The sequence below is a fragment of the Ostreococcus lucimarinus genome, chromosome 12 (genome assembly GCF_000092065.1).
Source record: "Ostreococcus lucimarinus CCE9901 chromosome 12, complete sequence".
NCBI classification, from domain to species: Eukaryota; Viridiplantae; Chlorophyta; class Mamiellophyceae; order Mamiellales; family Bathycoccaceae; genus Ostreococcus; species Ostreococcus sp. 'lucimarinus'.
In genome coordinates, this window is record NC_009366.1 from 38837 (window position 1) to 63624 (window position 24788).

General features: G+C 62.8%; 18 protein-coding genes across 18 annotated transcripts; 10 read left to right on the forward strand and 8 right to left on the reverse strand.

Moving 5' to 3' along the window:
* Positions 1 to 128: 128 nt before the first annotated feature.
* On the forward strand, positions 129 to 626 carry OSTLU_17486 (predicted protein; the record flags this gene model as incomplete). Its single annotated transcript, XM_001420529.1, has 1 exon — positions 129 to 626. The coding sequence occupies one exon, from the start codon at positions 129 to 131 to the stop codon at positions 624 to 626; it is 498 nt and encodes a 165-aa protein (XP_001420566.1).
* A 1285-nt stretch (positions 627 to 1911) lies between these two features.
* Positions 1912 to 4443, forward strand: OSTLU_17487 (predicted protein; the record flags this gene model as incomplete). The annotated part of the gene is made up of 1 exon (XM_001420530.1): positions 1912 to 4443. One exon carries the CDS (start codon positions 1912 to 1914, stop codon positions 4441 to 4443), a length of 2532 nt encoding a protein of 843 aa, XP_001420567.1.
* A 113-nt stretch (positions 4444 to 4556) lies between these two features.
* On the reverse strand, positions 4557 to 5735 carry OSTLU_1885 (CaCA family transporter: sodium ion/potassium ion/calcium ion; the record flags this gene model as incomplete). Its single annotated transcript, XM_001420697.1, has 1 exon — positions 4557 to 5735. A coding segment is annotated over one exon (1179 nt), but the record flags the coding sequence as incomplete, so codon positions are not given.
* Positions 5736 to 6238: 503 nt separating this feature from the next.
* On the reverse strand, positions 6239 to 6766 carry OSTLU_17489 (predicted protein; the record flags this gene model as incomplete). Its single annotated transcript, XM_001420698.1, has 1 exon — positions 6239 to 6766. The coding sequence occupies one exon, from the start codon at positions 6764 to 6766 to the stop codon at positions 6239 to 6241; it is 528 nt and encodes a 175-aa protein (XP_001420735.1).
* A 493-nt stretch (positions 6767 to 7259) lies between these two features.
* On the forward strand, positions 7260 to 7412 carry OSTLU_26684 (predicted protein; the record flags this gene model as incomplete). Its single annotated transcript, XM_001420531.1, has 1 exon — positions 7260 to 7412. One exon carries the CDS (start codon positions 7260 to 7262, stop codon positions 7410 to 7412), a length of 153 nt encoding a protein of 50 aa, XP_001420568.1.
* Positions 7413 to 7820: 408 nt separating this feature from the next.
* OSTLU_3702 (predicted protein) lies at positions 7821 to 8777 on the forward strand (the record flags this gene model as incomplete). Its single annotated transcript, XM_001420532.1, has 1 exon — positions 7821 to 8777. A coding segment is annotated over one exon (957 nt), but the record flags the coding sequence as incomplete, so codon positions are not given.
* A 311-nt stretch (positions 8778 to 9088) lies between these two features.
* On the reverse strand, positions 9089 to 10243 carry PYR4 (dihydroorotate dehydrogenase; the record flags this gene model as incomplete). Its single annotated transcript, XM_001420699.1, has 1 exon — positions 9089 to 10243. One exon carries the CDS (start codon positions 10241 to 10243, stop codon positions 9089 to 9091), a length of 1155 nt encoding a protein of 384 aa, XP_001420736.1.
* A 519-nt stretch (positions 10244 to 10762) lies between these two features.
* Positions 10763 to 11476, forward strand: ELIP12 (possible early light inducible protein; the record flags this gene model as incomplete). The annotated part of the gene is made up of 1 exon (XM_001420533.1): positions 10763 to 11476. The coding sequence occupies one exon, from the start codon at positions 10763 to 10765 to the stop codon at positions 11474 to 11476; it is 714 nt and encodes a 237-aa protein (XP_001420570.1).
* Positions 11477 to 11608: 132 nt separating this feature from the next.
* On the reverse strand, positions 11609 to 13177 carry OSTLU_26688 (predicted protein; the record flags this gene model as incomplete). Its single annotated transcript, XM_001420700.1, has 1 exon — positions 11609 to 13177. The coding sequence occupies one exon, from the start codon at positions 13175 to 13177 to the stop codon at positions 11609 to 11611; it is 1569 nt and encodes a 522-aa protein (XP_001420737.1).
* A 489-nt stretch (positions 13178 to 13666) lies between these two features.
* OSTLU_26689 (MC family transporter: adenylate) lies at positions 13667 to 15410 on the reverse strand. Its single transcript, XM_001420701.1, has 2 exons — positions 14120 to 15410; positions 13667 to 14061 (listed from the first exon to the last, which is right to left on the reverse strand). The coding sequence occupies exons 1-2, from the start codon at positions 14743 to 14745 to the stop codon at positions 13761 to 13763; spliced, it is 927 nt and encodes a 308-aa protein (XP_001420738.1). The 5' UTR covers positions 14746 to 15410; the 3' UTR covers positions 13667 to 13760.
* Positions 15411 to 15476: 66 nt separating this feature from the next.
* On the reverse strand, positions 15477 to 16298 carry OSTLU_88710 (predicted protein; the record flags this gene model as incomplete). The annotated part of the gene is made up of 1 exon (XM_001420702.1): positions 15477 to 16298. A coding segment is annotated over one exon (822 nt), but the record flags the coding sequence as incomplete, so codon positions are not given.
* Positions 16299 to 16754: 456 nt separating this feature from the next.
* On the reverse strand, positions 16755 to 17990 carry OSTLU_26692 (predicted protein; the record flags this gene model as incomplete). Its single annotated transcript, XM_001420703.1, has 1 exon — positions 16755 to 17990. One exon carries the CDS (start codon positions 17988 to 17990, stop codon positions 16755 to 16757), a length of 1236 nt encoding a protein of 411 aa, XP_001420740.1.
* Positions 17991 to 18311: 321 nt separating this feature from the next.
* On the forward strand, positions 18312 to 19385 carry OSTLU_50994 (predicted protein). The gene has a single exon (XM_001420534.1). The coding sequence runs from the start codon at positions 18324 to 18326 to the stop codon at positions 19281 to 19283; it is 960 nt and encodes a 319-aa protein (XP_001420571.1). The 5' UTR covers positions 18312 to 18323; the 3' UTR covers positions 19284 to 19385.
* A 54-nt stretch (positions 19386 to 19439) lies between these two features.
* OSTLU_93502 (predicted protein) lies at positions 19440 to 20198 on the forward strand (the record flags this gene model as incomplete). The annotated part of the gene is made up of 1 exon (XM_001420535.1): positions 19440 to 20198. One exon carries the CDS (start codon positions 19440 to 19442, stop codon positions 20196 to 20198), a length of 759 nt encoding a protein of 252 aa, XP_001420572.1.
* Positions 20199 to 20235: 37 nt separating this feature from the next.
* OSTLU_19757 (predicted protein) lies at positions 20236 to 22410 on the reverse strand (the record flags this gene model as incomplete). Its single annotated transcript, XM_001420704.1, has 1 exon — positions 20236 to 22410. One exon carries the CDS (start codon positions 22408 to 22410, stop codon positions 20263 to 20265), a length of 2148 nt encoding a protein of 715 aa, XP_001420741.1. The 3' UTR covers positions 20236 to 20262.
* Positions 22411 to 22923: 513 nt separating this feature from the next.
* OSTLU_39093 (predicted protein) lies at positions 22924 to 23397 on the forward strand (the record flags this gene model as incomplete). The annotated part of the gene is made up of 1 exon (XM_001420536.1): positions 22924 to 23397. A coding segment is annotated over one exon (474 nt), but the record flags the coding sequence as incomplete, so codon positions are not given.
* A 422-nt stretch (positions 23398 to 23819) lies between these two features.
* OSTLU_10418 (predicted protein) lies at positions 23820 to 24329 on the forward strand (the record flags this gene model as incomplete). Its single annotated transcript, XM_001420537.1, has 1 exon — positions 23820 to 24329. A coding segment is annotated over one exon (510 nt), but the record flags the coding sequence as incomplete, so codon positions are not given.
* Positions 24330 to 24477: 148 nt separating this feature from the next.
* Positions 24478 to 24638, forward strand: OSTLU_26698 (predicted protein; the record flags this gene model as incomplete). The annotated part of the gene is made up of 1 exon (XM_001420538.1): positions 24478 to 24638. Exon 1 carries the CDS (start codon positions 24486 to 24488, stop codon positions 24636 to 24638), a length of 153 nt encoding a protein of 50 aa, XP_001420575.1. The 5' UTR covers positions 24478 to 24485.
* Between the last annotated feature and the right edge of the window lie 150 nt (positions 24639 to 24788).

Consider the following 24788-nt stretch of genomic DNA (forward strand, 5'->3'; position numbering starts at 1 on the left):
GCGGAAGCGCGCCGAAGAGCGCCGCGAGCGACGCGAACGGTCGACCGCGCGCGCGTCCGCGCGGACCGGCGACGCCGCGAACGCGCGCGCGAGCGCGAACGCGCGCGAATCTCGATCGACGCCGCGCGATGGGGCGATGGACGCGCGCGTGCGGCGCGCTCGCGCGACGCGCGCTCGCGATCGAGATTCGCGCGCCGGCGCGCGCGCCGGTGATGGCGATGCGCGCGCTCGAGCGACGGTTCGCGACGATGACGACGACGACGACGACGACGACGACGGCGAGCGCGGCGAGCGCGGCGGCGGCGCGAGGACGCGGCGACGCGACGACGACGACGACGGCGGCGGCGGCGGCGGCGACGAGCGCGGACGCGACGACGGCGACGGTTTTCGGTGAGAGCGCGCGGATGGTCGACGCGCGATCGAACGAGAGCGATCACGGGAAACACGCGACGACGGGGATGACGGTGGGCGCGCTGCTCGGACGCCTGCGCGCGCTCGAGCGAGACGCCGAGCGCGATATCGGTGGGTTTTTCGACATGGCGAGCGTGAAACGGAAGCGGAAGAAGGCGATGAATAAGCACAAGCATCGCAAGCGCAGGCGTAGGGATAGGCACCAGAACAAGTAGCATTCGTAATCGCAAACCTCACACGGCGACTCGACGCTCGACGCGCGCGTCTGCAGACAGCCATGCTCGCCCGATCGCTCGCGCGGCGCGCGCGCGCGATCGTTGACCGCGCGTCCGCGCGCTCGCGCGTCGCCGCGGCGACGACGCGCGAGAGTCGCGCGTTTTCCGACGAAACCTCGGAGGACGCGGCCGCGCCTTCGCCGAGCGCCGAAGACGTTGAGCGCGTGCGAGCGCTGTTGGCGCGCGCGAACGTCGACGGCAAACACGCGGATAAGTTTCCATCGTTTGAGCACGCGTTAGGGGCGAAGAGCGAGCGGCTGAAAGCGATGGGACTCGGGGTGAAGGAACGCAAAGCGTTTCTGCGCGAGGCAAACTTACAGCGGCGAGAGCGAGGTAGCACACGATAGATTGATTTTGAAACAGCACGTAGTAGATTACAACACAAAACGAAACGAGCGACGCGATCACGCCGCGACGTTGGCGTCGGCGTCCGCGTCGGAGGCCTCGGCGCTCGCGCTCGCGCTCGCTCGACTCGTCGCGCGAAGGCGAAATCGAGACAACCCATCCGCGAGCGAGCTCGCGAGCTTATTCGCGTTCGCCGTGATCGCGGCGCCAAATTTTACCCCAGCTGCGCCTCGGGCGTCGCCCTCGCCCTCGTCGTGGTCGTCGTCGTCGAAGTAATACGCTCCGGGCGACGTCGGCGACGTCGGCGACGCCGCCGCCGTCTCTCCGCCCTCCGTCCCTCTCCCCGCGGACATCCGCCACGTCTCCGTGATCGCTCCCACCTTACCGAACAAGCTTCCAAACTGCGTCTTCACGCTCTCCAGCGCCTTCCCGGCGTGTCGTCCAATCTCTAGTTCCGCGCGTTCCGCGCCCCCCGTCGCTCGCTCGAGCGACGTCAGCGCGTTCTCGATCGACCGCAGCGCGTCCTCGATCGAGTCGATCAGCGCGTAGTCCCTTCGCACGTTTACCAGCGTTTGTTCGAGCGCGTCTCGAGACGCCGCGCTTCCCCGCCGCGCCTCGTCGCGCGCGCGCTGGACGCTCCGTTCCGTCTCGTCGAGTCGCGCGAGCAAGACTTCGACCGTTTGCGTCAGCGACTCGGCGTACTCGCGCGCGGACGCGCTCGTGCGGTCGCACGCGTCGGCGACGTCGCGGCACAGGTCGTTTCGCAGCGTCGCGTCGTCCAGCGCGCGCATCGCCGCGTCGCCGACTGCGGACGATCGAAGACGATGATGATGATGAATGCGCGAAACGTTTCGAGCGCCGCACACGGCGCCGCGGCGCGATGCGCGCGCGCGCGGGCGACGACGCGAGCGCGGACGTGCGAGAGGAGGAAGACTTCGAGGTCGACGACGCGATGGACGACGCGAGCGACGACGAGAGCGATGACGAGAGCGGTGACGAGAGCGACGAGAGCGACGACGACGCGAGCGACGACGACGACGACGACGACGACGACGACGGTGAAGACGACCGCAGCGTTCGTCGCGACCGTTGGGACGAGTTTTATCGGCTCAGATCCATGATCGACGACACCGACGAGGGCCGCGTCGCGCGAGCGATGGCGCTGAGAGCCTTCCAGGACGAGGTTCGAGCGATGTACGCTCCCGAGAACCTTCATAGCGGTGAGTCGGATAGCGACTACGAGAACGGAAACGAGAGCGTGAGCGTGGACTCGGGAATGTTTCACGAGGGAGAGTCGTCGGAGGACGAAGTCGACGACGAAGTCCCCGCCGGGCCGTTCGTGACGTACGGAGACTACCAGGATCTTCGGAGGTTGCATGAACAGTACGACCATTGTGAGGAACGGTTGCGTATTGGGGGGAATAAGGATGAATTTCATCATCAAGTCGCGGATTGTCTGTGCGCGTTTCCGCGCCATCGACGATTGGCGACCAAGTACTTGTCGCACTCGGAACGGACAAAACCGCGCGCGATGGATAGGCGCGAATTCTACGAGGACTATACGTGCTCCGATCTAAAGTATTTTGTCTCTGGAGAGGCTGTCATGCTACGTAACGGATTCAAGCTAGCTGCGCACACCAACGAACCGAGATACAGCGACGACGATCGCGTTCCGTTTACAGTGTATAGCATGGCGTACGACGAGGAGTCACGCACCCTCGCGGTGTGCGGGACGGGATCACAAAATACGCGCGCGTACAACGTCATGGTATACCGTTGCGAGCAGAGCGAGACGGATACAGTGGTCGAGCGTATCGAAGAAGACATGGGTGGTTTGATGGCCCTCGCCCATAACCCTGGGCGAGTTTGGTCGAATGGGCAGCGCGAGGTTGGAGCGATGTGGAAGGACGACGACCCGGCGTGGGATTTCGTTCAACTCTGCAAGGCTAACATTGGCTTCGAATATGGTCACGATGATTATTCGGACGACGACGACTACGATCCTTTCCACGAAGACTCCATGCACGAGGTCGAACAGGCAAATTGTGTTCGATTCGGCTGGTTAGAGGACCCTAGAGAACCCGGAAAACCGCGCGAGTTGCGCCTCATTCTTTCGAGCAATGACGGGCACGTATACGTGTGCCGTTTAGATGAAAATGACCGTGCCATCCTAGGAGCTTCACCGTACAAACTGGAGAAAGACTTCGTTATCGACAACCCAGTGCCCGTGAACTGTGCAGTGGCATCGCCGTGTGGCAAGTTCATAGCGTTTTCGGGTGACTCACACTATGTCTGCTTGAAGGAATTCAGTCTGAGAGAGGCAGGGGACGATGGTTTAGCGGTATACTGTAGATGCAGTGAGTCAGGCAGCAGATCGGCGAGATCATATGTCGACGCCGGCGCCGAGTATAGCTTTCGCATTCCATGTGCTGATGACAACGATGAAAGGATGAGTAGCCAGTACTTGACGTATAGCGGAGACGGTCGTTACTTGGCGGCAACGAGCGATGCATACCACTCTGTCACGGTTTGGCGCGTTGAGAACGTGATCGGTTATAGAGGCGAGGCAGTAGACGGCATTTACCCGATCGCACACTTCTACGCGTGTACATATGCGTGCTTACCGGTGACTTTTTCAATTTCGAACCCATCCATCATGATTTGGGCAGAGCGCGGGGCGAAGTTGCACGTGTTTGACTGCGCAGAGGCCGAGGAACACCGCGAGGAAATGCTCAACATAAGAGACGATTTCCTGGAAAAGTTTGGATCTGAGGCGGAGCTTCGCGAGCGTCTGCGACGCGAAAAAGCATCATTCACGAAAGAACACGACGGCCGCGATGATTATTTCTTTGGCTCTGCAGAGCCCACTAGTAAGGATTACGCCGATCCGGATGCTCTAGCAATGTGTGCGTTTGTCGACATGACGCGGAAGTCACGATTGCAAGCGGGGTGGTACAAACCAAATCTATCGCTCCGCGAACGCTACGAAGTTTGGCGCAACAGCTTGGTCGACAAGAACACTGGCAAGCACTTCTCCATTCAAACAATACGTTACGGTGTGCATAGAACGTTCATCACTGGGCTAAGCGTAAGTCAAGGCGTACCGATCCAAAAGGAAAGCGATGTGTCGATGGACGAGCATGTCTCGGATGTAATCTTGTACTCGAGTGGTACCGCCGTGCACAAGCTAGAGTTGCAAACGGGACTGCGCCGAGACATGAAAAACTTTCAAGATTTCTCACGTTCTTTCCAGCGCGCCGTGGTAGCATTTTTGCTTTGCGTCAAACGTAGTCGCCGAAATTCGAGTGGAGATATTTGTCTCGCCGATTTGCCGAGCGATGTGATTCGCGACATCATCGCGAAGATGGCGATGCCAGTGTACAAATGGCGACAGAAACCTCACGTTCGGTGAGACGAAGATTGTACGTTACAGTAGCGAATCCGATCGATAAATTTGTAATGGATACGACAAGAACTAGAACAGCGCTATGTCGAAACTTTGTAAATGTCCTGTAACCACACGAATAAGATGCAGTAGCCCGCGAAGAGGAGATACGCGACGAGGAAGGCGCCCCCAGCGCGACGAGTGAGTCGCCAGCCATTAAAAAATAACGCGAAATAGTACATGGCTAGCACGCCAAAGAGAATACCGATGGAAGGCATGAGCTGAGATGTCTCGATGAGTACTCGGCCGCCTGGCTTTGTCGGTAAAATGATGAGCCAAGGAAGACCGAGGCCGAGCCAAATGTCAAACACGTTGCTGCCGACGGCGTTCGCTACGGCCATGTCGCCTTCGCCGGCTTTCGCCACGGCAATGGAACCGAGAGCATCTGGGATCGAGGTACCGGCGGCGACGACCAACATTCCCATGACGACTTCGGGGATCCCGATTATGCATCCCATGCGAGCGGCCCATGAAACCATAAAGTAGGAAATCACGCTGATCCATGAGATGGACGCGAGGAAGGCGACGACGAACCACTTCTCGAGATGGCGCTTTGAGCAGTCTGGAATGGTGTAATGAAATGCATATCTCCACGGTAGGCCCAGGACGTGTAATGGAACCGCGGCCATGGAATCGGGCCATTCGAATCCTTCATCGACACCGTGAGTTTCCTCCTTCGTCGGTCTTCGAGACTGTCGACGCGTATCTGCGCGTCGCAAGACTGGCATCGCCAGGGGCGCCGGCTCGGGATTCGGTTGTTTCGCACCTTTACCACTCATCCATCGCATAATTTTTTCGTTGTAACACATGAAACAGACATACGTGAAGTACAATATAACTGAAATCAGCCCCTCGTACCAGTACACTTCACCGTCGTGAAAGATCAGCAGAATGGTTGTAATGGCGAGGGCGTAAAACGAGCAATCGCGCGTCACCGGTCGCCAATCCAACTCGAGCGTCTGACCAGCGCAGAGCACCGTGGCACCTATGATGAAGAGTATGTTGAAAACTGCGGAACCAACGATTGCGCTAATTCCAATCTCATTCGTAGCGTCGGGGGATATCAAGCTCATCCCAGAGGAGAAGAGTTCTGGAGCAGACGATCCCGCCGCCATGAACGTCGCGCCTGCGACGTCTTCGCTCAGGTTGAGCTTGTCGCAAATCTTTTCCAACGAAGCCACGAAGTAATCGTCGCATACGATGGCTATGCCTAAAAACATGTATAAGATACCGATTACGTACAGCGTCCAGCCACCTTGATGAATCCAATCTGGGTACTCGTCAGAGCATCCGCCGCTCGAGGCGAGCCGGCGCGAATGCGCCATTGGCGACGACATTACGCGATCAACCCCGTAGAGCAGTTGATAAGACACCGTACAAAACGATATTAAAGCGATTGAAGTGCATCTACGGTCGCGAGTCGCGAGATCAAGACGCTCGACGTGTTAGTCAATCCGAGTCTGAGTCGAAGTTGGGTCTTTACGCTCGCTCGCCGACACAATACGTACACGAAAATACGCCACGAACGACGCGTGCGCGTGCGGAGCGCGCGTCGTTGACGCAGTACACTCGTCGTTTTCGACATTTCAAGTTCGATGCTCTCGCACGGCGCGCGCGTACACTCAGGTCTCGTTCGCGCGAGAGTCATAAAAATAGCCAAATGTTACCGTCGCTCTGAAATAAATAACAACATCTCGGTTCGGCGCCGGCAATCGATGCGACTAAAACTACCATGGTACAACACGCATACGATTAATATCCATCACTCAAATTTCGCCACGTACGGCAAAACTAACCTTCGCAGCGTCGCGCTTTCGTCTTGTTCGACTCGCGTCAGCAACGCCGCGCGCGCCAACTCCTCCCCATCCCGCGTTCGCGCGATTACCTCGAACGCCCCGACGTTCAACGCATCGTGTCGAATCACAGAGCTCAGATCGACCGCATCGAACGCGCACATCACCTCTATTTCGTCGGCGGCGCCACCGCCGCCGCTCAAAGCCGTCGCTCTCGCCTCTTCGCCGGCAGCCACCACCCTCGCGCGTGCGCGCGCGTGCGCGACGTCACAAGCGAAAGAACACTCGAACGTGCAATTCTCTACCTCGCGCAAACCGACGAATCGCGCGCGAATGACACCCGCGGCGTCGAGCTTCGCCCAACTCTCTAACCCAGCGCCAAAGAATTTCCGTCGCCCGTTCGCGCCTATCGCGCTCGCGTCGTCCGTGACCCCGTCCGACGTCGTGCACTCATCCAGCGTCGTCTCTGAAAACGCGCACGACGCGCAGCGCGCCATGCGAACCGCGCGACACACTGTGTGAACGTTGCGAGGAGATTTAAATCGCTTTATGCCGCACTTTGCAGCGCCTCGCGAGCATCGCCGCGCGCTTCGACGCTCGAGGTGATCGTCGAACGCGAACACGAAACGTGCGCGACGCGTGTGCGACGCGAATCGCGGCGTGAACGCGCGGCGGCGACCCGAGAGCTTCGGGACGACGTTTCAGAGAAGCGTGACGTCTGAGGGTTCGCGGTCGGTGCTGAAGCTCTGACGCGCGACGCGACGGTGCGAAGCGCGCGCGGGGGCGAACGATACGTGCGCGAGAAATTCTCGTGGCGAACGCGCGCGAAACACGCGCCGTACGACGCGAGACGGGCGCGTGAGAATCGTAAAGTTCGGAACTTTTTGGGGCCGGATAAAGGCTGAGCCTGAGAAAGCGCACGCGACGACTTGCAACGGGGCGCGTGCATTCGCATACGAGATTTGGACACAAAAGCGGTCGTGAACGTAAATGCGAACGGAGATTGAAACGAGATACGAACGCTTGAAGGCGTTGGTGGTCGTGAATACGCGACATTTGGACGCCGGTCGAGGTGGGGAGGCGCGCGAGGGCGCCGAGCCGAACGACGTGACGCAGTTGAGCGCGGGTGGAGGCCAGGTTTAGGCGAACTATCGAAGGCTGAGTCGTATTAGTTAGAAGGTTTAGGAACGCCTGGGGCTGATCGCGGGAATCGCTGACGCTACCGTCATGACGGAGACCCTGAGCCGAACGGCGACGCCGAGACCTTCGACGCCGAGCGTGTTGTCGCTGCATCAACTCGATGATCTTGACAGCGACAAAAGTTCGGCGAAAGTCGGGGCACTGTCACGCACGTCGAAGTTTCAACTCCCGAAGATCGGATACTTGAAACACGAAGCCGTGCAAGTGTTCAAGCGCGTGCGTTCGTTTGGGTCTTTTCAAGATCTCATCGTTCCCGACATTGATGGGTACGCTTCGAGCGTGTCCGACGACGAAGACGATGACAACGACTCTTGGGGTCTTTCTGGTTACGTCACCGACGCGAGTGAATTCGATCGCATTTTGATCTCCGCGTGGGAAGATCGATTCGCCGGCGGCTTGTTTCGGTACGACGTCACCGCGGTCAGCACAAAGGTTATAGACGGCAAAAAGAAGTACGTCGCGCAGTTCAACATCGGTCGAGCGACGAATAAACGCCCGACAGAGTTTTCTGTGGATAAGGTTTGCCAAGACTTTGACGCGAACAAGTTCAACTTCACGAAAGCGGATCTCAAAGAGGTGCTCTTTTCTTTCACCAAGCTCGCTGGTGAGGCGGACGAAAACGTCAGTCGCTCTGTGTTTGAACCGTCAGCAGCCGTGGGTGAGAGCCCGACCGTGGTTCTGATCAATGTTTCGCCGATCGAGTACGGACACGTGCTGCTTTGTCCTCGCGTGACAGACATGCTTCCGCAGCAAATCAGCCCAGAAAATTTGCTTCCGGCGCTGTACATGGCGGCTGAATCGCGAAATCCGTACTTCCGCGTAGGATACAACTCCCTCGGAGCGTACGCGACGATCAATCATCTTCATTTTCAGGCGTACTATCTCATGGAAGCGTTTCCCATCGAGCGTGCGAACACGGTCGAAATCTTCCCGGGTACGCATGGCGACTGCACCGTATACCGCGTGAACGGTTACCCGGTGCGCTGCTTGTGCTTTGAAGTCGGCGATTCCTTCGAAGAGCTCGCCTCGCTCGTGGGTGGATGCGCCGTGAAGTTGCAAGGGGCGAACATTCCGTTTAACATTTTGATCGCCGATCACGGCGCGAGAGTGTTTTTGATCCCTCAGGTCTTTTCGATTCGCATCGCGAACAACAAAATTCCAGAGCACGTCATTCACACGGGCGTAAATCCGGCGGTGTTTGAAATATCTGGACATCTTCTCTACAAACAAGAATCGGACTACGATCAGTGCACCGAGACTAGTGCAGAGGAGCTTTTGGCGTGCGCATCGTTGACTGAAGAGCAGTTCGTTAAGCTCATCGACCACACAGTGGGCGATAAAAAATCAAACGAAGACGCCGTCGCGGCGTTGGCTTCTATTGTTGAGTCTGAGTTGTGAAGACGCAGACGTTACTTTGATTGCTCGGGCGAGTTGAACGTTCTCACGCGTCCAGCCGTATATCACCACCATCTGATTCTATTTTTTCATTGACAACATTGCACGTAGGCGCGTTGCCGCGGATTCCAGCGCGCTCGTCAGACGCCTTTTTGACGCACAGTTTTTTCGTTTGGTAGCGGATTAAACGTGTTTTGCTATATCATATATCATATATCAGTTATCTACTTGCGGTGCGCCGCGCCGATGGCGTCTTGCACACTCTTGAAACCGTCGCGCGCCAAGCACTCCTCGAGTTCTCGCTTGATTCTAGGTATCAAAGGCGGACCTTCGAAGGCAAACGCGGTGTACAACTGCACCAACGACGCGCCCGCGCGAATCTTTGCGTACGCGTCTTCGCCGCTGGCGATGCCGCCGCATCCCACCAAGGTGATTTTGCCGCCCGTGAGCTTGTACAGGTCGTGCAACACCTTAGTGCTCGGCTCCATGAGCGGTTTACCGCTCAGACCGCCCGCTTCGTCGCCGTGCGCGTGCGCTTTGATGGCGTCCGGTCGCGCGATGGTGGTGTTGCTCACGATGACTCCGTCGACCTTTTCGCTCTTCACCACGCTCGCGATATCCCTCAACGCGGCGTCGGTGAGATCGGGGGCGATTTTCACCAACACCGGCGTCTTCGCGGTGCCCGGATTTTTGTCGCGCGCGTCCAAAACCTTGCGCAGCAACCCGCTCAAATGCTTGCGACCTTGCAAGTTTCTCAAACCCGGCGTGTTCGGCGAGGAAATGTTCACGACGATGTAATCGCCGAATTCCCCGATATTCTCCACCCCCAAGACGTAATCATCCGCCGCGTTGTCTTCAGGAGTGAGCTTATTCTTCCCGAGATTTACGCCGAGCACCCCGCGCGGCTCCGCCGTCGCGTCGTCGCCCTCGGCGGCGACGGCGTCGCGCCGCCTCGCCAATCGCGTCCTCGCGCTCTCGTGTCCCTGGCTGTTGAACCCATACCGATTGATCACCGCCCCGTGTTCGCGCAGGCGGAACGCGCGCGGTTTCGGATTCCCCGGCTGCGGCTTCGGCGTCACGCTCCCGATCTCCACGAACCCGAATCCCACCCTCAGCAACGCCTCGAACGCCCTCGCGTCCTTATCGAATCCCGCCGCCAGACCGATCGGGTTCGAAAACGTCGTCCCGAGCGCCTCCACGCGCAGCGCCTCCCCGTCTCGCCGCCTTCGTCTCGGTCCCAGTCCCAGCGCGAGCGCCGCCACCGCGACGTCGTGCGCCGTCTCCGCGTCGAGCGCTCGCAGCGCCGGCGTCGCCGCGCCGTACGCCGCGAACTCCGCGTCCTCCGCCCAGTCTCCGTCCGCGAATCGCACCGCCGCCATCGCGCCGCAGACGCCGAGCGCGCCGGCCGCGAGCGTCGAGATTCCGCCTCGGCGCGCGCGCGGCGCCGTCGCGCAATCATCCGCCGCGCGCGACGCGAACGCGCGCGCGCCGTCGCTCGCGCCGCGATGGCGAACGGCGCGCAGCGCGATTTCGACGCCGCGACGCGCGGCGCGCCGACCGGCGTCCATGGCGACGCGACGCGCGACGGCGAGTGCGGCACATCGCGACGCGAACGCAGAGGTGCGACGGCGCGACGCGAACGCGCATCGCGAGGCGCGACGCGAACGCGATTCGCGAGAGGCGGTCGCGCGTCGCGACGTCGCGCCGCGTCCGCGCGCGACGCGGCGCGACGCGGCGCGACGCGCGAAAGATTATCCAAAGCGTCGACGTCGACGCGATGACGGCGGCGCGACGACGACGACGACGACGACGGGACGACGACGAGAGACGAGGACTGACGATGATGGATGCCGCGCTCCGAACGCGACGCGCAGGCGCGACGCGAACGAATAATCGAGATGTCGACGACGACGCGCGCGCTCGGGACGCGATCGGCGACGCTCGCGACGACGCGAGGACGCGCGGCGAGACGACGAGGCGGTGCGGTCAGAGCGGAGGGCGGCGACGCGAGCGCGTGGAAACCGATGGCGGTGACGAAACCGAACTTGGTGAATAATCTGGACGGGAAGACGACGCGAAACATCGATGGGAAGGTGTACACGATCGAGGCGAGAGGGGACGAAGTCGCGGTGACGGATAAATTCGGGGCGTCGTTCGAGACGCGAGTGAACAAGGCGGGCGTGATCGAGGCGGACATGTCGAAGAAGACGGGCGCGAGCGCTGGGGATGACGTGGATTTTGCGTCGTTGCAAATCACCGATTTCGTTGGATTTAACGCCAAGTATAAGATTCCGGAGGTGGTGAACGGACGCGCGGCGATGGTGGGCGCCGTCTTGGCGTTGCTGTCGAAAATCGGCGGCGGCGGCTCGGTGGCGCATCAAATGTTCACCGCCGGCGGCTTCAGTTCCATGCTCTTCATCATGGCTGCCGTTACCGCGGCGACGATCGCGCCCGCGGCGACCGGCGCGACGTCTCTTCGCGGCGCCATTCCGGACGAGAACGCCACGTTCCCGGACGAGCGCTTGCCCACGACGTGGACGGCGACCGCCGAGGGCGTCAACGGCAAGGTCGCCATGGTGATCCTCACCCTCGCGCTCATCACGGGCAACTAATCACGCGCGAGTAGGCCGCTCCGAGGCAAGCATTCATTTTTAATTTTCAAAGCGAGAAAATGACGTATTCGCGCCTTTGCCTAAACACGGGTGATGTGAATATTAAATTCGTGTGTCGGGAAACGGGAGCGCTTAGGACTGACGGTACCCTTGGCCGCCGTACTGCGCGTATTGCTGCGCGTACTGCGACTGCTGGGTGTAGTAGCCTTGTTGTTGCATCTGCTGCTCGGTGTATTGAGCCGCGCGACCGTTGTTCTGACGCGCGCCGTTTTGATCGGATCCGTCTTGGGTCTTGTATCCCGGCGGAGCGCCTTGCTTGGCGCCCGGCGCCGCGGCATACGCCGGGGGGTACGCGGGAGGGTAGGCTTGCTGCACCGCGTACGGGTACGCAGGTTGGTGCGGCATGGCGTAAGGGTAGGAGTACATGGGATGGCCATACGCGTTGGGCATGTTGGCGAACGCTTGTTGCGGCGCCGCGCTCGAGCCCGAAGTGGACTGCGTCTTGTCGCCGCCCGCTTGTTGGCTCTGCGCCGCGGCTTGTTGCTTGTAGTAATCCGCATACGCGTTGTTTTGATCAGCGGGTTGCGCCGATTGCTGGTAACCTTCGTAGCCAGTGTAGCCGCCCGCCATGGGCACCGCCGGAGGCATCATGTAGTTGCCGTAGGCGTTGGGCATCATACCGCCAAAGTACGCCGGGTACGCTGCTTGCTGCTCCGCGGCACCGCTCGTCGTCGTGCTGCCGTTGACGGCGTCCGGCAACTTGGAGGCCACACCAGAATTTCTGCTAGATTGCTTCTTGTTCGCTTGCGGCTGTTGCTGCTGCACGCCCCAGCCCGCCGCCGAGCCGTTGACGGCTGAGGACGAATCAAATCCAAAGCCAAAGTCACCGCCTGAGGTGGAGAAGTTGCCAAACTGAAGGCCAAGATCTTGCGCTTGCGCGCGATCGTTCGCTTGCGCTTGCTGCGGTCGCGGCACCGCAGCAGCCTGCGCGGCGGCGTCGAAACCAAAGCCAAAGCTCTCGGCGGATTGTTGCTGCGCCGCCGCGGGTCGTTGCTGTTGCTGTTGCTGCTGCGCGGGAGGTTGCGCCGCCACCGGCGCCGCCGCCGCGGGCGCGGGCGCACCCGGACCCGCCACCTTCTTGGCCCAGTTCATCGTCGCCTCGGCCGCGCTCGCCGGCGCCGCAGCTTGTTTGGGCGCCGGCTTGCCGCCTTGCGGGCGCGGCACCGCGCCACCCTTGGCGCCGCCGCGACCAGCTTGCGGCGCCGCCGACGGCGCCGGAGCCGCCACCGCGGGCTCACCACGAACTAAATCAGCGAGTGTTTTCCCACCAGGCCGAATCGGCGCGGGATTCGGCGCCGGTTCGAGCTTCGCCGGCGCCGCCGAGGGCGCCGCCGCCGCCGCGGGCGCCGCCGCGGCTCTCGCCGGCTTCCCTCCGCGCTCATCCCCGCGCTCACCCGCGCGCGGCGTCGGGAACTTCCCACCATTCTCAAACTTCCCATTTCTCCCCGGCTTACCATCGCGCCCTTGACCGTCGTACGCGCGTCCGTTCGTCCGTTCCCCGCCGAACTTTCCGCCTCGTCGTTCGCCGCCGTCTCTGTTATTATGTTGATTCCCAACCTTACCCCCCGCCCCGCTCTGCGCCCCGTTCGCCGGCTTCTTCTTCTGTTTCTTTCCGATCGTCTCAAACTTATCCACTGTCATCGCGCGCGCTCAGTCGTCGTCAGTCGTCCGCGTCGTTCGCGTCGTCGCGCGTCGTCCCCATCCCTCGAGTCGCGATTCGTCAGCCGCCAAACGCGGCGGGGCCGCGATCGCCCGTCGTCCCATCGTCTACCGTCGCTCGCGCGTTCGCCGCGCCTCGCTCGCCCGTCCGCGCCGTCTCGTCGCACGCACTGTTTAACAACCGATCGATCGCGCGATCGACGTCGCCGCCGCACGCGTCGAGGACGTCGGCGCAGTCTCGCTCGGCGTGCCCGCTCATCTGCGCGAGCGCCTTCGCGGACGTCATCTTTCGCGGTCCGCGAGCGGTGCGACGCGCGCGGCGGGTTCGCGCGCGGGTGACGCGGCGCGTGGATTTTTTTCTCGGCGGCGCGAGCGAGTCGAGCGACGCGGGAGGCGGCGCGCGCGCGTGTGCGGCGGCGCGCGCGCGCGCGAGGGCGTGACGTCTTTCGCGGGGCGCTACAATACGGAACCATCCCTATGTACATCGCGGTGTCGATTTCGCGCGGGAAACTTTGGAATTTGGCTGGGTGGCTAGAGGGAGTTTGTTTTGTTTTAGGCGATCGTTTCAGGCGTCTCCGGGCGCGAGCGCGCGCATCGCGCACTCGTACGCGAAGAAACTGAGCGAACTCATCGGGATGGTTTTCACGGTCGTCGCGCGAAGGCCGGCGTAGAAACCGCGGAGACCGCGGTCGCGGAATAACGCGCGGGCGACGGCGAGAAAACCGCCGCGCTCGACGACCATTCGACGGGAGACGACGTCGAGGGGAAAGCTCACGGCTTGACCACACGCGGCGCTGATCATGCCGAACGCGAGGCTCGGAGCGGCGGCGGCGGCGGCGGAGCGAGCGGCGGACTTGGCGCGACGGCTGCGACGAAGACGCGCGTCAGTCGGACGAAAAAGCGACGAGGCGAAAGAGGACGCACCCGTACCAATCGCGCATTAAATCGTAACTCCCGAACGTGATCGCGGCCTCGGGAACGACGGCTATCGCCGCCGGTAACGCGCCTCGGTACAGGCCCCGCGCGCCTTCGTCGCGAAAAATTTTACGCAACCCGCGTCCCAAGCCGAGCGTCGCCGCGCTCGGCCCGCCCGTCGCCTGTCGCACCAGCAACGAGTCGAGCGGGTACAACAGCGCGAGCGACGACAATCCCGCGACCGCGCCCGAGATCAGCGCGTCGCTCGCGCGCGCCGCGTTCGACGTCGACGTCCCCGCGGCGGCTCGAGCGCGCCGCAGCGCCTCCTTCACCGCGCCGAAGACCAAAAAGTTCAACCCTTTCGCGGGCGCGTGTCGCGCGACCGAGGCTTTGGTGCCGGCGAACAGCGCGGACGCGCCCTCGGTGCGATAGATGGCGCGCAGGGACGTGGATTCGTTGGAACCGCGACCCGTCATCACGCGCAGCCGTCGCACCTCCAACGGCTGCGTCGCGATCCGCGACACCGCGCCGGACGCGCATCCGGCGACGAAGCGCGCGGACGCGTTCGTCGTCGACGACGGCGCGTCGTCGCGCGAAGTCGACGACGGGGCGTCGACGACGCGCGAACGCGCCATGACGCGTCGAGCGAGTCGACGAGTGCGGGACGAGGCGCCGCGTCGACGGGAAACGACGAGAAACGAGGCGCCTAAATGCGTCGCGGTTAAAAGAACGCGCGTGACGACGCTCGAAATCGTCGCGGCTTCACTTCTTCGGACGCAAAGCGACCTCGAGCTCGGCGCCGTCCGGGCCGTCGACGACGCACTGACACGATAACCGCCAACTCTCCTTCAACTTTCCAGCGCTGAGCTTTCGCGCCTCGGGGTCGGTGCGCTCGCTCAGAAATTCGCCGCCTCGGAGAACGTCGACGCCGCACGTGCCGCAGTTGCCCATGCCGCCGCAGTTGAGCAATTTGTTCACGCCCGCGTACAGCTCGCGCTTCGCGTCCAACGCGACGGTTCGCAGCACCTCCGGTTTCTCCACCGTCGTCGTCACCGGCGCCGATTTACCGTCCTCGGAGATGAACGTCACCTTTACGGCCGCGCGCGGCGTCGGCGCGCGCGCGGTGGAGGACGCGCGCGCGCGCGTTCGGCGGTGCCGGAAAGCGTCGCAGTTTGAGCGGGGACACGCGCGCGCGACGCGCGCGGCGGTGAAGCCGGGCATGAGGGACGCGCGAGAGAGAGTCTTCGCGTTCGCGCGTCCGCGAGCGCGGCGTCGAGCGCGAGCGGGAGCGCGCGCTGAAGAGTGCGGTGGGAAAGCGGCGCGCGCGGTTTGCTGTTACAAGGCGAAGATTTCGACTCGCGATCGATCACGTGCGACCGCCGAATCGACGGTCGCGCTTGGCGTAGGCGTATAACGCCCGGCGCAGTTCTGCTTCGCCGAACTCGGGCCAAAACATTTGCGCAAAGTACAGTTCGGTGTACGCGAGGTCCCAGAGGAGAAAGTTGCTCAGGCGCTGCTCGCCGCTCGTGCGAATCAATAAATCCGGCGCCTGCGCGAAATCGATCTCGTTCGTCGCCGCGCGTGCGTCGTATGTCGATAAATGCGCGCTCAGTGCCGCTTCGTCGATGTCCTCGGCGCGCATCTCCCCGTCCGCAACCTTTTGCGCGAGCGTCTTGGCGGCTTGCACGATGTCCTGCCGACCGCCGTAACTCAACGCCACCACCAGACGCAACGAATCGTTATCCTTCGTCGCCTCCATCGCTCGCGTCACCGCACTGCGCACGCCCTCGTTCACTTTACTCAAATCCCCGATGACTTCCACGCGCACGCCTTCCTTGACGAGCAACGGCAACTCCTCTCGCATCGCCGTCTCCACGAGCGCCATGAGCTCTTCAATTTCCGCTTGGTTCCGCCCCCAGTTCTCCTGACTGAACGCAAACACCGTCAGTGTGCTTATGCCCCAAGCCACGCAGCATTTCACCACCCCCCGCAGCGCGTTCACGCCGCGTTCGTGTCCAATCGTCCGCGGCAATCGCCGCCGTTCCGCCCACCGCGAGTTCCCATCCATGATGATCGCCACGTGTCTCGGCACCTGATCCCTCGCCAAGTCCCGCAGCGCGCTCGGTTTACTGTCCCATCTCGACACCGCCCCTCGCGGCAGGTTCAGAATCCCGGGAAATCCGAGCAAACCGGGGAATCGTCCTCCCGGCGTCGCGTTCGCCGTCGTCGCCGTCCCGTTCGCCGCGCGTCGGCCCTCGACGCCGTCGTCCTCGTCGCTCGACGCCTCATCCGCGGTCGACGCCGCGATCGCATCGTTCGCGGGCGCGCCGTCGGCGTCGTCTCGCCACGACGACGCCCGCGCGCGCGAAGAGAAGGCGCGAAACGAATTCGTTGGATGAATTCGCGGTCGATCGCACGGTCGCCGCGCCGCGCGACGCGCGCGCGGCGCGGTTCGCGGCGCGCTCGACGCGCTCGCGCGCGCGCGCATCGACGCCGGCGACGACGGCGGCGGGACGCGACGCGCGGGAGTCTCGCAGTGCGGACGGCGTCGGCGCGGCGCGTCGACGACGAGCGAGCGCGCGCGAGCGCGGAATCGACGACGACGCGCGACGAACGAGCGTCGAGATGTGAAGATGATGACGATTCACGCGCGATCGAATAGGATTAAGTGCTCGGTGCGAGCCTGGTTGTACACCCTGCCCTCCTCCGTGGTGGTCGTGAGCTTCATCGTGCAGCCGGCGACTTCGCGCAGGGCGAATTTGGCGGCGGCGGCGACGATGGAGGCGCGAGTGTCGATGTTTGCGCCGTCGCCGACCATGATCGCGGCGCGACCGCGAGGGGTGAGCGAATCGGCGACGACGGCGAGCCATTCCTCTTGTTCGCGCTGCCAGACGTCCTTGAAGGCGTAAGGATCGGAACGGAGCGCGCGCCGAGAACCTATTTCGCCCTCCGTCCAACCGGCGGGCCAATTTCTGTCTCCCGGAACGACGGTGTTGACGTACGAGGACGTCGGACCGGATCGCGCCGAGAACGACGCGGATGATGGCACGACCGCACCGCTCCCAGCGCGCACCTTGCGCGCGAACGACAAGTAATCGTACACCGCCGGGTACGGACACGACGTCAACACGGCGTCGACTTTGTCCTCCGCCGAAAGCTTGAATTTCCTGACGTCGACGTTGTGAATCGACGCGGGCGGCGCGGGCGCACCCGCATGTTTCGCACATTCCTCTCGAAACTGCTCCAAACGATTCGCGTATTCCTCGACAGTTTTAAGAAACGTCTCCGCATTGACGCGCGAGGCGTCGTCGCCGCCGCCGCCGCGTTTTCCCTTACTCTTACCCTTATGCCGACGCTTGTTTTGAGACTTTTGCGTCCTTTGCAGCGCGACTGACATGCAAAACCACAACCCCTCGGCGACGCGCGGCGCACCGACGAACGCATCGCTCGCCAAGTATTCCCTCAACGCGTCCCGAACCGCCCGCCAAGATCTCGGGACGTCGCTCGCGTCCTCATCGTTCGCTCCGTCTTTCTCCTCCCTCGTCCCCGCTCGATCCGTCACCGTCCGCGCGCTTTCGAGCATCACTTCCACCTCCTCCTCGCTCGCGCGCCAATTTCTATTCGCGCTCACGAAGCACGCCAACGGCGACACGTCCGCGCCGACGGCGCGCCACCCGAGCGTCTGCGCGCACACCAGCGTCGTCCCTCCACCCGCGAACGGATCCAGCACGCTCCGCGTCTCCGTCGCCTCGAAGCACTCTCGCATTATCAAATCGCACGCCGCGGGCTGCATGCCCGCCAGAATCTCCCCGAATCCGTGCGTGCACCGCGCGAACCCGCTCGGCGCGCTCGCGTAGCCGTGCGTCCACTGCACGCGCATCGCCCGCAGGCACGACTCCGCGAGCGCGGCGTCGCCGAACGCGCGCTCGGTGAAGACATCGCTCGGCGTCGACGCGCGCTCGAGGTACTCGAGCTCGCGCTCGCGCGCGGCGTCGCTCGAGCGCGCGGCGGCGGTTCGAGTCCCGACGCCGCGTCGCGCGCGTCGCGCCGCGCTCGAGCGACGCGACGCGTCGCGCGCGTCGCGACGCGTCGAGATCACCGCGCGCGAGGTCGCGCGCGCGACGCGCGCCATCGGGCGCGTCGCGAGGCGGCGCGAAGTGCCGACCGCCGGCGCCGTCACTTTTCGTCACTTTTCCGCGCGGTTTTCGGCGGCATGCGCCGTCGCGGCGCGTCGACGGCGGCGCGCGGCGCCGCGGTCGGGTTCATCGGAATGGGCATCATGGGCGCCGCGATGTCGCGCGCGCTCGCGCGCGCGGGCGCGCGCGTGGTGGCGTGGAATCGGTCGCGGGACAAGGCGGAGGCGACGCGCGCGGCGTTCGAGCGCGACGACGCCGAGGCGATGCGCGCGAACGGAGGGGCGATCGACGTCGTGGACGCCGTGGCGGACGTCGCGGCGCGGTGCGAGGTGACGTTCGCGATGCTGGCGGATCCGCGAGCGGCGCTGGAGGTGGCGAGGGCGTACGCGGCGGCGAGCGGGACGCGGGACGGAGACGCGAGGACGTACGTCGATTGTTCCACCGTCGACGGCGCGTGCGGAGAGGCGACGCGAGAGATTTTGGGAGAAAACGTGCGGTTCTTAGCCGCGCCGGTGTCTGGGGGGTGGCGCGACGCGGCGAAAGGGGAGCTTTTGTTCCTGGGAGGCGGCGACGCGCGGGCGTACGAAGACGGCGCGCGGTTCATGGACGTCATGGGCGCGAAGCGTTGGCTCGTCGGTGACAGCCCGACGCACGCGGCGAGGGCGAAATTGATGTTGCAAATCATGATGGGGAACGTCGTCGGCGCGCTCGGGGAGATGCACGCGCTGAGCGAACGCGCGGGGTTGGACTCGAACGCTATTTTGGAAATGCTGTCGCACAGCGCGATGGGATCGCCGCTCACGACGGCCAAGGGTAAGCTCATGGCCGATCGGAACTTTGCCCCGAATTTCCAGGTGTATCTACAACAGAAAGACCTACGTCTAGCGTTGAACTTGGCGGATGAGCTTGATTTCGCCGCGCCGATCACGGCGGCGACGAACGCGCAATATCTCAAGGCGAAATCGCTCGGGCACGCCAACAGCGATTTCGCCGCCGTCGCCGCGGCGTACACGGGCGAAAAGCCCGATTCGAGTTGACGCGTGTAAAGCGCGAAAGAAGCCGAAAGCACGCGATGGACGCGCTGTCGTCGTCACCATTAATCCCCACGAGTTGTATTGCGAACGATTTGATTGACGCTCGTCGCTCGTCGCTCGCCGCTCGCCGCCGCCGCCTCAGACGACGCCGCGTCCGGCATGCCGCCCACCGCGCGCGAGTGGCGCCACTTCACCGCATCCAGCGACGGCACGCGCATCGAATGTCTCATCACCGATTTCCCGCGCGCCGAGGACGAGAAGCGCGCGCGCGAGGACTGGTTTATTCTCGTCCACGCCCATCCAAAGCTCGGTGGTTGTCGACAGATGATGCTCCCGCTCGCGCGTTCTCTCGCCGCTCGCGGGCACGGCTCGGTGTGCGTCGCGCTGCGCGGTACTTCTGAGTCCCTGGGCTCGAGCACGTGGCGAGGGAGCGAGGCGGAGGGAGAGGACGTGCTCGCGGCGTGCGCGCTCGCGGCGAACGGGACGCTCGCGGGCGCGAACGCGAACGCGCGATGTCATTTGGTCGGATATTCGTACGGTGGGACGATATGCGGGTACGCGCTGAAGAGGAAACATCCGAACGTGGCGTCGTACATCGCGATCGGGTACCCGCGAGGGTCGTACGGGTGTGGATTGTACGGAGTCGGGGCGAAGTGGTTGATGCGAGACCACTTCGACGCGCTCGCGGAGAGCGAGACGCCGAAATTGTTCATTCATCCCGAACGCGACGAGTTTACGACGGTGAAGACGATGGAAACGCTCGTAGAGGAGAAGCTCGAGCGTGGAGTGAGGGAACTGCGAGTGTTAAAGGGGGCGGATCACTTTTCCGCCGCGACGGACGCGCGCGTCGTCGAGCAGACGGTGGATTGGATCTTAGAGTTTGTGGCGCGTTGTGCGCGACGGGAGGATTCTTCTTAGAAATAGACATAGCATTTCAATAGTCAAGAGTTAGCAAGGCATCTATATATAAGGTACAGTAGCTCTACTTGGCGACGAGGATAACGCTCGCGCGCGGCGCGACGTTATATCGCGACTCGACGCCAAATTTGCCCTCCGCGATGAAGTCTTCGGGCGATGGCAAGTTTGTGTCCACGACTCTCGCCCAACGCTTACCGTGAGGTGGCGCAGGTAGCGCGGCGTCGACGTAGAATTCGTGCGCGTTGAAGGCGATGTATGTATCGCCGAAACCTTGCCCGCGGTCGTGCAACGTAAACGCCAAAAACTTTGACGACGGATCGTCCCATCGATCTTCGTGCCACGTGACGTCATCGTCGTTCAAGAAGTCTTCGCGACCGAGCAAAGGGTTCGCAAGTCGGAACTTGATCATCTCGGACGAAAATCGAAAGTAGTGCGCTTTTTGCTTTTCGAGTTCGTTCCACTGAAAGTTGTTCAACTTGTCGTCGTGGCCGTACGTGTTATTATTCCCGTACCGTGTGTGACCGTACTCATCGCCCATCACCATCATGGGCGTCCCTTGAGAGATCATCAGCGCCACTTGAAAGTTTTTCATCTGACGCCAGCGAAGTCCTCGCACCGCCTTGTCGCCAGTTTCGCCCTCGTGTCCGCAGTTCCAAGACAAGTTGTCGTTCGAGCCGTCGTTGTTTGATTCCCCGTTTGCCATGTTGTGCTTACCGTTGTAGCTGACCAGATCGTGAAGCGTGAACCCATCGTGCGCGGTGATAAAGTTGACCGAGTGGTATGGCTTGCGTTTGTTCGTGTGGTACATGTCGGCAGAGCCGCTGATGCGTCTCGCAAAGTCGCTCTTGACGCCCTCGTCGCCCTTTATGAAGCGCCGCAACACGTCGCGATAGGCGCCGTTCCATTCAGACCAGCGGTCCCAGTTGGGGAAACTACCGACTTGGTACAGTCCGCCGCAATCCCAAGGCTCGGCGATGAGCTTGACGTGCGAAAGTTCGGGATCCTTCGCGATGGCTCGAATCACCGGAGGCGAGTTCATGGGATGTCCCTTCTCGTCCCGGCACAGCGCGCTGGCGAGATCGAAACGGAAGCCGTCGACGTGATATTCTCGCACCCAGTGTTTCAGCGAATCGACGATGAACTTGGAAACGTACGGATGGTTCGCATTCAGCGTGTTGCCGCACCCCGTAAAGTTTAACATTTGCACGTACTTTGACGTGTCCGTCATGTAATACGTCTTGTTGTCGATTCCACGCATAGAACACAGGTTCGGCAACTCGTCGTTCATCTCTCCCGTGTGATTGTACACGACGTCGAGAATGACTTGGATCCCGGCCGCGTGTAACGCTTTCACCATCTCCTTGAACTCTCGAGACGCTCGCGCCGCGGACGCGCCCTTTGTGCCGAACCGCGACATCGGCGCGAAGAAACTCATCGTACTGTAACCCCACGTGTTTATCATGTGATCGCGCGGGTTCGGAATGCGTTGAAACTCCATCTCGTCGTATTCGAACACCGGCAAGAGCTCGACGACGTTGACGCCGAGCGCTTTCAAGTGATCCACCCTGGCGGCGACGCCCGCGTACGAACCTCTCGTCTTCTCATCCAACCCCGAGCTCGCATCCGCGGTGAACGCGCGCACCGTCATTTCATAAACGATCATATCTTTCTCTTCGATCTTCGGCGATTCCACGCCCGCCCAATCGAACGGCTCGGATTCGAAATCGTACCCGCTCAACATGTCGGGATCGTTGACGTCGCCGTGCGTCGCGTGTTTCGGCCCTTCCCCGAAAACCTTCCTTCGCGCCTCCACGAGCGGCGCGTACGGATCCATCATCACCCGATCCTCGTACCATCGCGCGCCCGTCTCCCACCCCCCCGCGCCCTTGCATCGATACCCGTACCTCGCCCCTCGTCTCGGCGCCCCGCGCTCGACGCGCGCGTGCCACACGTTCCCCGTCCTCGTCATCGGCACCTCCCACCGCGGCGTCGCCTCGCTCCAATCATCGCTCTCATCGTACACGCACAGGCTCACCTCGCTCGCGCTCTCGCTGTACGTCGCGAAGTTTATCCCTCCCGACGTCGTCGCCGTCGGTCCCAGCGGCGCCGGTTCGCCGCTCGAAATCTCCAATCCATCCGTCCTCGTCCCTCTCGCCGTCGCCGTCGCCCTCGCGCGCGCGCCGTCCGGTCTCGACGCGCGCGCGCCGCCCATCGCGCGTCGCGCGTCGCGCGCGCGCGTCGTCGCGCGCCGTCGTCGCGCGCGCGATGCCGTCCCGACGCGATTCAAATCGCTTCGCGCGACGCGCGCGCCGCCGTCGCGCGTCGCGCGCGCCGCGCCGGGGCGCATGCGTTCGCGCCGCGCCGCGCGTCGCGCGCGCGACGATCGCGCGGCGCGCGTCGACGAGCGCGGACGACGACGACGACGACCGCGGCGTCAAAAAGCGACGCGGGATGGCGGACGCGACGACGACGGCGACGACGGCGACGGCGACGGCGGGCGCGAGCGCGGGCGTGCCCGGGGCCAAGGTGCGCGCGACGGCGCGACGCGCGCGCGAGGAAAACCGACGACGCGACGCGCGCGATCGCGTTGACTCGCGGGACGAACGTCCGGTCGACGTCGAAACGACGAACGACGACGACGCGCGCGCGCGAGCGCGCGAGAGACTGACGTGCGACGCGTCGGACGCATACGCGATAGTTCATCGAGGACGTCGCGGCGCACGTGGGCGAGCGCGCGATCGATGAGGTCATGGAGGAGATGCGCGCGCGGTACGGACGATACAAACGCCTCGAGGCGGAGCTGCAGCAGGCGCGGATACGACTCTCGACGCAGCTGCCGGACGTGCGGCGATCGCTCGAGGCCGTGGAGACGCTGTGTGAGAAGCGCGATCGCGGCGACGCGAGCGGGACGACGGTGAAGTATCAGTTGACCGAGGCGACGTTCGCGGAGGCGACGGTGGAGACGCCGGAGAGCGCGTACCTGTGGCTCGGGGCGAACGTGATGCTGGAGTACACGCTGGACGAGGCGAAGGAACTGTTGGAGACGAACGTGACGGCGTGCGAGAGCGGGCTGGAGGCGAACGCGAGGGATTTGGCGGTTTTGAAGGACAACGCGACAATCATGGAGGTGAACATGGCGCGCGTGTATAATTTCGACGTCAAGCGCCAGCGCGAGCGCGAGGCGGCGGCGGCGAAGTGAGCGTCGCGTCGACCGCTCGAACCGCAACACGGATTAGGACGCTTAGAATGAATGAGAGAGCGATTCGCGCCCACCGCGCCGCGCCCGCCGCGCCGTCCCGCACGCCTCGCCGCGCCCGCCGCGCCGTCCCGCACACCTCTCCGCGCATGCGCGCCGTCGCGCGCGCGCCCGCCGCCCTCGTCGCGCGCGAGCGACGCGCGACGATTCGTTCGAACCGCGCGCGTCGCGACGCGCGCGTCGACGCGACGAATGAGAGAGAAAACGCGACGTCATCGCCCATCACCCGACGCGGCATCATCAACGCCGCGTCGCTCGCCCTGGCCGCGCCGCTCGCGATCGACGCCGCGCACGACCTCGGTTTCATCACCGGTGACGAGGATTTACCCGCGGATTTACCCGCGGTCGGCGCGAACGAGGCCGTGGCCGTGTTCGCGGGAGGATGCTTTTGGTGCATGACGGCGCCGTTCGAGACGCTCGACGGCGTGCGCGCGGTGACGAGCGGGTTCATCGGTGGCGACGTGGCGCGTCCTCGATATCGCGACGTGGGATCGGGAAAGACTGGTCACGTCGAAAGCGTGAGAGTGGTGTACGACGCGGCGAAGACGAGTTATGAAAAGTTGTTGAGCGTTTACTGGCGTCAAATAGACGCGACGAGAGACGACGGGCAGTTCGTGGACGCGGGCAAACAATATCGCCCGGTTATCTGGGCGATGGACGACGCGCAGAAGCGGGCGGCGGAGAAGTCAAAGGAAGAGCTCGAACGGGCGAACGTGTTCGGGGCGCCGATTAAAGTTGAAGTCGTGGACGCGAGCGGGATGACTTTTTGGCCGGCGGAGCGATACCATCAAGATTATTATTTGAAGAACCCGAATAGATATCGGTTCTATCGCGCGGTGTCCGGGCGAGACGAGTACATCGCATCGGTTTGGGGCATCGAGCGGTCGTCGTGAGTGAGTGTTTGCGGGTCAATCGCTCGATGTCCGAACGCGGGCGTCGCGCGGTTTGGAGGACGCGCGTGAGATCCTCAGAAGTTAGTTAATGTGAGTAGTTTTATCGTTGTAGTCGTTATGTGCCGGAATCGCTGACGGATGATCGATCAGAAAGCGAGGCGAACGAAGAGCGCGGGTGAGGGAGACGACTCGAAGGCGCGTAAAGGGAACCACGAAGTGCACATACGTATGTGGTTCAATAACACGCCAAAGTCATCTCTCGTATCATCTCGCGCGTTCGTTCGCTACTAAACAATGTGATCCGATCGGGTTCTCCGCCTTCCGATTTCCAGCTGTAAATCAATTCGTTCGCCCGTTATTTATTTAATACGGTCTCGATCCGAATGGGTTTCCGCCGCCACTGCCGCCGCCACCAGCCCAGCCGCCGCCGCCGCCGCCGCC

Coding starts and splice junctions, on each gene's coding strand:
- OSTLU_26689 (XM_001420701.1), bottom strand. CDS start 14,745: ATGGCGCGTTCGCGCGTCGTCGACGCCCCGTCGTCGACTTCGCGCGAC. Junction 14,062..14,119: donor TTAATGCGCGATTGGTACGG/GTGCGTCCTCTT, acceptor TCTTCGTCGCAG/CCGTCGCGCCAAGTCCGCCG.
- OSTLU_50994 (XM_001420534.1), top strand. CDS start 18,324: ATGCGCCGTCGCGGCGCGTCGACGGCGGCGCGCGGCGCCGCGGTCGGG.